This window comes from Dasypus novemcinctus, chromosome 25 (assembly GCF_030445035.2).
Source record: "Dasypus novemcinctus isolate mDasNov1 chromosome 25, mDasNov1.1.hap2, whole genome shotgun sequence".
NCBI classification, from domain to species: domain Eukaryota; kingdom Metazoa; phylum Chordata; class Mammalia; order Cingulata; family Dasypodidae; genus Dasypus; species Dasypus novemcinctus.
In genome coordinates, this window is record NC_080697.1 from 17,471,170 (window position 1) to 17,482,044 (window position 10,875).

General features: G+C 48.8%; 1 protein-coding gene and 1 non-coding gene across 5 annotated transcripts in view; one reads left to right on the forward strand and one right to left on the reverse strand.

The window, feature by feature from the left end:
- DPYSL5 (dihydropyrimidinase like 5) overlaps window positions 1-3,712 on the forward strand; it is a 103,900-nt gene extending 100,188 nt beyond the window's left edge. For 2 of the 4 annotated variants that reach the window (XM_004451480.4, XM_058287744.2), the window contains exons 13-14: window positions 889-970; window positions 3,464-3,712. In XM_004451480.4, coding sequence (XP_004451537.1) covers window positions 889-970; window positions 3,464-3,611 — 230 coding nt within the window. In that variant the 3' untranslated portion in view covers window positions 3,612-3,712. Of the gene's footprint in view, window positions 1-888; window positions 1,570-3,463 lie in introns of those variants that run through there. The other 2 variants (XM_023586843.3, XM_058287745.2) reach the window with 1 other exon arrangement.
- Window positions 3,713-9,146: 5,434 nt separating this feature from the next.
- Window positions 9,147-9,252, reverse strand: LOC111762544 (U6 spliceosomal RNA). The gene has a single exon (XR_002795646.1). It is a non-coding gene; the product is annotated as a U6 spliceosomal RNA (small nuclear RNA).
- Window positions 9,253-10,875: the final 1,623 nt, after the last annotated feature.

Here is a 10,875-nt window from a genome sequence, read left to right on the forward strand (position 1 = left end):
GCCCCAGGCCCCCTCTCTTGTACGTTGTCGGCATGGACCAGCTGGTGTGGTCCCAGGCCCCCAGGTTAAACAAAGACACTCCTCAGGTAGGACATCCCCACGACTTAGAGGTCATCTCACAGGACCCAGCCAAGGGCAAGGTTAATCCTTCACTGCGCAGGGGGAGCGGCGTTCAGATTGCACTAAGCCTTGCCTTGTAGCATCCCACGGCCGCCCTGGCCTGTCCCTCCCTGCGTTAGCCAGCCCCTAGAGGGACCGCAAGGCCCCTGAGCTGGGGCACCCTGTGGCCCGTGGCTGCTTCTGCTCCCACCCAAGCCAAGGGCAGGGCCAGGACTGGGCACAACTCCTCTCAGACCCAGTAAACACCTGCCCCCTCCCCTCCACCCCACCTTCGTCCACCTCGGCCTGTCCCACCACCTCCCTGGGGCTCAGACCCTCCTGCTCTGAGTCTTGGGATTTTAAGATGTGAGGCATTGGGGGGTAGCACTTTTGTTTTCCAAAGCGGCATTACACCCTCCTCCTTACCCACGAGACCTACGTGCGAAGACCCACGTGCCAGCAGAGGAGTCTGCCTCTTCTCTCAGACCAGTCCCCTGTCTGCCGGGGTCCGCCAGGGTCCGCGTGCACAAGAGACCGGGAGCTCCCACTTGGGAGCAGTGGGGGCCGCAGAGTGGGCTAGTTAGAAATGTAGGCTCTTCTTCCAGGCTCTGCCACCTGTGAGCTGTAACTTACTTAACTTCTCTGAGCCTCAGTTTCCCCCTCTGTCAAATGGGTAGGGTTGCTGGGAGGGTGACCTTAGATAGCCCAGGCTTGCCTCCCCACTGCACGCTGAGCCTCCAGGAGCCCTGGCCAGGGCTGCCGAGCTCACCTGTGCTTCCTTCCCCGCAGGTTCTCAGATCGACGACCACGTGCCCAAGCGAGCTTCGGCGCGGATCCTCGCACCCCCCGGAGGCAGGTCAAGCGGCATTTGGTAAAGGCACTGGCCAGCCCGCCCCCCAGAGGGAGAACGCACCGCTTCCGCCAGCCCCGCACACCTTCCGGCCAGAGCTGCAGGGGGCGGGAGAGGCCGGGCTGGGCACCGCACCAGCTGGGGGGCCCACAGGCCCCGGGGAGCCCTCCCCATGTCTGCCCCGTGATTCACTGTGCCCCCCGAGCCCACCCTAACAGGCACTTTGAGATGTGTTCCTCCTGCCGTCATCCTTCCCAGGCTTCCCTGGGGGGGCGGGCGCCCCACAGCCCCACACTATGCACAAGAGCCCGATGCATAGGCCTGGCCCTGCCACTCCGCTCACACCTGCCCCCAGGTGCCGGAGAGCCCAGGCTTTAGTGCCCTGCCCCCTGGCCGGCCGCCAGCTGCCCAGAGCACTTTAGCAGACGTGTCGAGAAAGAAAAGGCCTCCCTCCCCGCTCCCCTGAGGCCCCGCGGCTGCATTTCCTGAGTCCCAGCCGTGCCCAGGGCACCCCCTTTCTCCCGGGAGTCTCAGGCCAGGAAGAGTGAGCTGGGAGGGGCGCGAGGCTGGTGCCAGGCCCGTGTAAATGATTTTGTTTTGCACGTTTGGTTTGCCCAGTGGTTTGGTTTGACTTGTTTGTGCATCCTGTGGAAAAAGAAAAAAGAAAAAAAAAAAAGGTGCTTTGTGTCCCTAGCATAGCATAGAAACAGGAGTGTCCGTGGTCCTTAGGAGATGCTGCACTTGACCCCAACCAGACAACCCCAGGCAAAGCCAGCCCGGAGGCGGGGCTGGGCTCAAGGACCCCTTTGCTTCCCCGTCCCAGCCAGTCTAGTTTCCTTCCTTCTGAGAGGGGGGCCTGGGACCCCAGCCCTGGAGACCTTCAGGGAGCAGAGGAGGCTTCCTCACCTGCTCTTGGTCACTCGCAGCCCTCACCCCCATACACACCCAGCTTCCCGGGACGTCCCCCTGCCGGCCTGAGCCCCCGCCGCTCCTCCTGTGTGATTGGCAGGGGGTCTCCTGTCTGCTAAGAGAGGGGGAGTGCGAGAGGGCCCAGCCAGTGGCCGGGGAAGGGGAGCCCAGGCCGGCGGGACCTGGCTGGAGAAGCCACACTGCCGCGCGGGACCTGTGGTCTCCCGTGGCCGCTTCCACGCCCGCACCCACGCAGGCTCTCGCTGTCCCCACGGCTGCCCCTCAGCTCCTCCCGCTAGAGGGTGGGTCGTCTCCAGAGCCAGCCGGGAAGCGGCCGCAGCCTCATCTTCCCTCACAGAAGGGCTTCCACGGGGCACGTTTGCTTGGAGCACCCCAGGCTCGCGGGCGGCTCTGGACGCCTCTCGGGTGAATGGTCCTCCCCTGCTCCCTCCCACAGTGCTCTTCAGGTTCGAGAGCATTTCTGAACAGGAGCCCCCGTTGACGCCTCAAAACAGACAGCAGGCATTGTTCCTCGCATTTTACAGAGGAGGAAACAGGCTCAGAATCGGGAAACTTCCACTTAAGTGTCCCAGACAACCCCAGCTGTCCACCCCAGCTGTGGAAAGGAGGCATGGGGTGCCGTCTATTGTAGAGGGTTTACCCAACTAGAAGACTTGCTCCCTTGGTAGGCGTGCGGCCTCGTTTTGCACAAGTGGAGACATGTTTCTCATCTTCGTGGTGAACCAGCTGATGCCTGGTCTCTGTTCGAGCTGGGGCTGGTTAAGTGCTGGGGCTTGCCGTGTGGTTTGAACTGCGTCCGCCTGCTCACTTCTACGTCCATGCCCCTTTTCCTCACCTGGAGACTGAGAGGACACAAGTGATCACCCAAGGAGCAGTGACAGGAAGGAGACTCCTGGAGGGGGCAGGCTTGGGTCCAGTAGGTAGGGACCTAAGCCTGGAAAGCCACCGTATGTAAGGGAGACAGTGACACTGACCCGTTGGCCCCATGCATGCCATCATGATCCCTTTTAGCCCCCACTGAATCATGGGCCATGGGCAGATGCCAAAGAGCAGAGCAGCGGTGGCCAGCTGGGCAGAGCTGCTTGGGCTAGGAAAAGCTTTATCTTCTCTGAGTGCCTCCGCCCAAGAGATGCATGGTCCGTGGCCCTGAAGGACCACATCTTGGTCCATCTCAGGCCTTCCCTTCATCTATCCCCTGATCCTTACCTAGACCCAGCCTTGCCCAGGAACTTCCCGATGGAAAATCAGAAGGAGGTTCAAGGAACCGAATGAATGGTCAGCCTCCCTTCCCCCATTCCTCGCCCCTTGGCAGACAGAGCTCCAGCCAGCCCCATCCCCAGTCCTGCTGACTCCTGGTTGGAAGGAAAAGGGTCTCTGGTTGCACTGAATGCAGCTCTCAACCTGGTCTTGTACTTGCTGAATAAATACTGTTGTTCTTGCCTTAGCTGCTCTCTAGGTTTGTGGGGTTTAAGTTACCAGGAAATTGTGCTCCCGTGTGTGTGCGTGTGTGTGCGTGTGCGTAGTGCTAGGAGTCCACAGTAGGTCTCTGTCAAGCCAATGCCATGATGAGGGCTTTTCCGATAGGGACCCAGAAGCCACAGAACCACGTGGAAACCGACTCCCCCACCGGGCCCGGGGTCAGGATGGAGCCTCTGGCGCTCCAGGCACCCAAGTGACTTCTTCACTCCTCTGTACATGTCATGGTGCTAAAATTGTGTCAACCCCAAGATGACACACGGTCCTGTGCTGTAGCCACCCGTATGAGGCAAAAACAAAACACTCCGACACATTGTGTTCTGGTGCAGGTTTGTATTAAACTGTAGCTACTTCTCACTTGGTCTCAGTTGTGTTTCTTCCAAGAAGAGGGTGTTTGGTAGGGGACCTCTTCTCGTGTGGCTGGGGGTGAGGCTTCAGTGGCTGAAAACACTCAGCTGCGGTCCCCCACTTCTGGGTGGGGACAGGTGGCACCTCGCCGGGCTGCCTGAGCAGGATCTGGAGATAAAGCTGAGGGACAGGATCCTCGGCGACCCAACAGCTGTCTGTCAGTCCTCTCTCCTAAGCGCCCAGAATTTCTGGTGGGTGCTGAGTTACGTGAAGCAGGCATAAGATAGAAAAGGGGGAAACCTGGGTTCCCCCACCTACCTTTTGTCACCTCTTCTCTTGGCTACCATTTGGAAGCCCAGTAACCCCCTCTCCACACAGCTGGGCTCTTGACTGATAGAAGTCTGGCCCCCTAAAGTCACGATCAAAGGCTGTCCTAAGGCCCGTGTGTCTTTGGGGGACCTTTGGGCGGCTCTCTGGCTCTCCAGAACCCCGCCTTTTGGGTTGGCCCACTGTACCCTCAAATCCCTTGCAACTCCACCCAGACTCCTCTCCCTTCTCCATAGAGTTCAGCTAGATATTGGCGAGGATTATCTGATCAAACGCTTTCACATTAAAAGGTAGATTTGAAATTGTTGCTTCTAATATCGTGGGGGCCCCTTGTATTTATTTCTTAACCCCAAGAGACCAATCTCAAATGAGGGAAGGTTGGGTAGTGTGGGGAAAACAGTTGGCGCCAGAGGAACTGTGCCAGCTTTCACCAAAGAAATAACCTTCCCATGGACAGAGACGTGGCGCACTGCACTTGGGGCAAAGCATTTGGCTGTCACGAGACAGGCTCTGTGTACAAGGCCTTCTCAGCCACATGTAAACGCCATCCTCAAGCTGTCCAGTCCCTGCATGGCACTGTGCCAAGGCATCTGTGTTACCCGGGGAGCACACCAGAATTTGACTGCCAAAAACCATGCAAGTGTTTGGGTGAAAAAATGTCACAGCCACGCATTTGGCAGGCCATGCGCTTGGTGTCATGCAGCCTGCAGAGAAAAAACTGAGATGCGCAGGAAGACACTGGCTGCATTTGAACATATATGGAAATAAAAGACCACAGACTCTGAACTTAACGCGTTACTTATGAAAATCTGCATTAGGGGGAATCTGAACCAGCCAACAGCTAGGCAACCATTACCCTTCAATTTCTCAACTTGGAATTACAGGCTTTTTTATTTATTTATTTTACTAGTATGATTATTTTAATAATGGGAAAAGTTTGAGTATATAAAAATGGAAAAATTAACCTGAAAGTTAAGTGTCTAAATGTGTATAAACCTATTAATGCTGCCTCAGAATATATAAACATTGACAAAAATATAAGGATCATTTTAACAATCTGTAATCACAATGGGATATTTTAAGATGCACCCTCATTAAATGATAGATGACTATTTCTAAGTACAAAATGTGAAGAAAACAGTTACTACATTTTTTAAAACATGTACAAGAACCGTATGTTTAACCAAAAAAGGGCATGGTTTTGAATCGTAAATTAAGTAATTAAAAGAATACACAGTGTGGTTTATCGTTAGAGACTGCATTTGGCTGTAACAAAAACTCCCCAGCCGTCCCATATAGACACACAGGACCCACTTATCCCATGAATCACAGGTGCAGCGCAGGCCCTCAATGCACTTGGGGAGCAAATTTTCCTGTGTTTCTGGCTGAGGCATTGTCAAGGTGGAGTCAGAAAACAGCCAACGTTGCTCCCGGTAGAAATGCCACACACAGAGAAAGGGCGAGAGATAAAGGAAGTGGGGGGCTCAGAAGGGCCACTAGCTCAACAGCCTGACGCAGTGGCCTGGCTGGCCGGGGGAAGCCTGCAGGACGATGGAAGGGGCTGGGTGGGAATGGCCACCAAAGGGTCTAGGAGGGAAGAGGTGATGGGGTGTCCGTGGGTAGCGCCACCTCTGACGGCTGACGTCACGTCCCGGGTGTTTGCTGTGGGGCTGCTGCTGTTTGGTGGAGCCGGCAGTCAGGACAACAAAGCTCAGCCGCCAGGGCCACGGGTTTACGTCCACAGAGGACACTTAGAATACGAACGACACTGCGAATCGCCTTCTGGTGCGTGGGGCAGAGGCCTCGTGGCTCCGCAGGTGTGAAGCAGCAGCGTGACTCAGTGGGCTCGTCAGCAGGGCGGCGGGCAGCTTGCCTTTGGAAGCGTGCTTGCCATTCTTCCCGGACAGCATCAACAGACGCTGTTGCTTTGCTGCCACTTGGTACTATCTTGGGATGGAAGCTGGTTTCCTCATTTCTCCACTTCCTTGGGGATTCACGAACCACACAATTCTACCTACAAAGACCTTATGTCCTGGTTTGTCCAGGGCCATCTGGGTTTAAATCTGTCATCCCAGAATAATTAGTACTCGTGCCTTCTTTCAGTCTCAAAAATGTCCTGCTTTGGACAATAAATTATATGGTTGCCTTCTGTAGCGCTGTTTGTTATTAGGTTATTAATATGCTTGTCCAGTAGTTAAGACATTTTTCCATCACTGGAAAAGAGACAACAATTTGGTGGGAGGCGGGGAAGATGATCTTTGGGGTGACTTAGGGGTTTCCTGTGCCACCCCGCAAGCCCGAGTCTCCACGCAGCTCCTGGGGGCTTCGTGGGCTCTTGGCAGACTGTGTAAGCCACAGCTTTTCAGTTTAACTGATAGACTTTATTATCCCATTAAAAGTTATGTCTACTCCGTGTGGAGCTGGTCCATGCGCAGTGCTGATGCGCACAAGGCGTGCCGTGCCACGCAGGGGTGTCCCCCGCATGGGGGAGACCCGTGTGCAGGGTTGTAGGGAGAGCTGCCCAGCACAAAAGAAGGTGCAGCCTGCCCAGGAATGACACCGCACACGGACGAGCTGACACAACAAGATGACGCAGCAAAAGGAGGCGTAGATTCCCAGTGCCACTGATAAGGATGGAAGCGGTCACAGAAGAACACACAGCGAATGGACACAGAGAGCAGACAACTGGGGGGTTGGGGGGAAGAAAAATAAATCTTTTAAAAAATAAAAGTCATGTCTACTGTCACCCTTTTTTAATTAGAGAAGTTGTAGGTTTACAGAAAAATCATGCAGAAAATAGTTCCCATAAATCCCTCCCCCCATTATTAACACTTTGCATTAGTGTTGCAGCTTTGTTACAATTGATGAATGAATATTATAATTGTACTATTAATTATAGGCCATTGTTTAAATTAGGGCTCACTGTTGGTGTTGTGCCCTCCAGTTTTTTAAAAAATTTATTCTAGTAACATATAGAACCTAAAATTTCCTTTTTAAAATACATTTAAATACACAATTCAGTGGTGATGATCACGTTCATAATGTTGTGCTACCACCACCCCAAACAAATTCTGTACCAATCGAGCATTAACTCACCATTCCCTGTGCCCACTCTGTCCCCTGGTAAACTATGTTCTAGATTCTGACTGTGAGTTTGCTAATTCCAATTATTTTGTATCAGTGAGATCATACAATAGTCAAGTTTCATCCATGTTGTCACATGTATCAGGACTTCATTCCTTTTTACTGCTGAGTAATATTCCATCGTACGTATATACCACATTGTGTTTATCCATTCCTCAGTTGATGGACACTTGGGTTGCTTCCAACCTCTGGCAATTGTGAATAATGGTGCTATGAACATTGGTGTGCAAGTATCTATTCGAGTCCCTGCGTTCAGTCCTTTTGGTTATATACCTGGAAGTGGGATTGCCAGGTTCTATGGTAGTTCTATCCTTAGCTTTCTGAGGAAATGCCATACTATTGTCCAGTGACTGCACCATGTTATAGTCCCACCAACAATGGATGAATGTTCCTATTTCTCCATATCCTCTTCTACGCTTGTAATTTTCCATTTGTTTTTCTGTGGTAGCCATTCTAGTGGGTGTGCAATGGCATCTCGTGTTTTTTTTTTTTAAAGATTTATTTTTATTTTATTTCTCTCCCCTTCCCTGCCCCTCTCCCCTAGTTGTCTGCTTTCTGTGTCCATTCTCTGTGTGTTCTTCTGTGTCCTCTTATATTATTGTCAGCGGTACCAGGAATCTGTGTCTCTTTTTGTTGCACCATCTTGCTGCGTCAGCTCTCCATGTGTACAGCCCCACTCCTGGGCAGGTTGCACTTTTTTCATGCTGGCGGCTCTCCTTATGGGGCACACTCCTTGCACATGGGGCTCCCCTACATGAGGGACACCTGTGTGGCACTCCTTGCACGCATCAGCACTGCACATGGGCCAGCTCATCACATGGGTTAGGAAGCCCTGGGTTTGAACCCTGGACCTCCCATGTGGTAGGTGGATGCTCTATCTGTTGAGCCAAATCCACTTCCCTCATTATGGTTTTGATTTGCATTTCCCTGGTGGATAATGATGTTGAGCATCTTTTCATGTGTTTATTGGCCATTTTTGTATCTTCTTTGAAGAAATGTCTATTCAAGTCTTTTGCCCATTTTTTAATTGGGTTGTTTGTCTTTTTGCTGATGAGTTGTAGGATTTTATATATTCTAGATATTAAGCCCTTCTATACATGGTTTCCAAATATTTTCTCCCATTATATAGGTTGTGTTTTACTTTCATTATGAAGTCCCTTGATGCACAAAAGTTTTTAATTTTGATGAAATCCCACTTATCTATTTTTTCTTATGTTGCTCATTGCTTTTTTTAATATAATTTTTTTTTTTTTAAAGGATACTTAGATTACATAAAATGTTACATAAAAAAATATAGGGGATTCCCATATGCCCCACTCCCCACACCTCCTACTTTTCCCCACATTAGTAACTTCTTTGATTAGTGTGATACATTCATTGTAATTGATGAAGACATTTTGGAGCATTGCCTCTAAGCTTGGTTTATAATTTACATTGTAGTTTATACTCTCTCCCACTCAAGTCTGTAGGTTATGGCAGGATATACAGTGGCCTGTATCTGTCATTGCAATGTCATTCAGGACAATCCCAAGTCCTGAAAATACCCCCATATTATACCTCTTTTACCCTCCCTGACTTCAGTACCTCCAGTGTCCACTGTCTCCACATCAATGATATAATTACTTCCATTGCTAGAATCACAATAAGTCTATAAAGGAATACCAGTAAGTCTACTCTAGTCCATATTTTATTCCCCAATCCTGAGGATTCTGGGATGGTGATACCCACTCCACCTCTAATTGGAGGGGCTTCGATCCCATATGGCTGATGGATGGGACTTTCTTGCTTGCAGGTGAAGACTCTTTCAGTTCCTTGGTGTGGTGTTGTCCGTCCTCACCTCCTTGTTAGTTGTCCTGGGTGAGTCCAATGAACTGGAGAGTAGGTGTTGCTACTCTGCTGAGGTTCAGGGCCCAGCTGGCACATGGACAGCCCAGAGATTCAAGTCTCTTGGAGGTACATCTATCAACTCCAGAAAAATATAGAATGCTTCATGAAATTACATGTCATCCTTGCGCAGGGGCCATGCTAATCTTCTTGTATTGTTCCAATTTTAGCATATGTGCTGCCGAAGCAAGCACTGCTCATGCTTTTGGTGCTAAGGAACCATTGCCTAACACAAGGTCCTGAAGATGCTTCCCTATGTCTTCTTCTAGGAGTTTTATAGTTTGGGTTCTTATATTTTAGTCTTTGATCCATTTTGAGTTATTTTTTATATGGTGTGAGGTAGGGATCCATGTTTATTCTTTCACATATAGATGTCCTGTTTTCCTAGCACATTTGTTGAAGAGACTATTGTTGGGTAACATTAATGAGTGAAGTTGGCACTTTTATCAAAAATCAATTGGCCATAAATGTGAGGGTTTATTTCTGAACTCTCAATTTGACTCCATTGGTGTAAATTTTGTTCTTATGCCAGTACCATGTTGTTTTGATCACTGTAGTTTTGTCATACATTTTTGAATTGACAAGTGTGAGTCTTCCAACTTTGTTCTTTCTCAAGAAGGTTTTATTCATTCCGGACCTCCTACCTTTCTATATCAATATGGTGATTGGCTTTTCTATTTCTGCAAAGATGACTATTGGAATTTTGATTGGGATTGTGTTGAATCTATAAATCACTTTGGGTAGAATCAACATCTTAACAATACTTAGTCTTCCAGTCTATAAGAATGGAATGTCCTTCCATTTATTTAGGTCTCCTTTAATTTCTTTTTGCAATGTTTTGTCATTTCCATGTATAAGTCCTTTACAACATTGGTTAAATTTATTCCTAGAGATTTAATTCTTTTAGTTGCTATTTTAAGTGGATTTTTTCCTTTACTTCTTAGTATTTAGAAATACTTGTGATGTATGTGTGTTGATCTTATGCCCTGCCATTTTGTTGAGTTCATTTATTAACTCTAGTAGCTTTGTTGTATATTTTTCATCCTTTTTTATATATAGACTCATGTCATGCAAATGGAGATTTACTTCTTCCTTTCCAATTTGGAGGCCTTTTTATTTCTTTTTCTTGCCAACTTGCTCAGGCTAAAACTGCCAGTACGATGTTGAATAACAGTGGCAGCAGTAGGCGTCCTTATCTTGTTCCCAATCCTAGAGAGAATTCATAGAATGAATTAGGAAATGTTCCCTCTTCCATTTTTTAAAAGAGTTTGAGCAGGATTGGTATTATTTTTGGAATGTTTGGTAAAATTCACCAGTGAAGCCATCTGGGTTTTTCTTTCCTGGGGGTTTTTGATTACTGATTCAATCTCTTTCCTTGTTATGGGTCTGTTGAGACCTTCTATTTCTTCTTCAGTCAGTGTAGGTAGTCTGTGTTTTTCTAGGAACTTGTCCATGTCATGTAGGTTATCTAATTTGTTGGCATACAATTGTTCATAGTATCCTCTTATGATCGTTTTTATTTCTGTGGGGTCAGTAGTAATGTCCCCCATTTCATTTCTGATTTTAATTATTTGTGTCCTCTCTTTTTTTTTTTTTTTCTTTGTCAGTCTAGCTAAAGGTTTGTCAATTTTATTGATCTTTTCAAAGACCCAACTTTTGGTTTTGTTAATTATCTCTATTGCATTTTGTCCTATCATTCATTTTTTTAAACAAATCCATTTTATTGATACGTATTAACAAAGCACACAGTTTAGCTGTAGTGCACAATCAATGGTACTTGATGCAATCATACAGCTGTGCATTCATCACCCCAATCA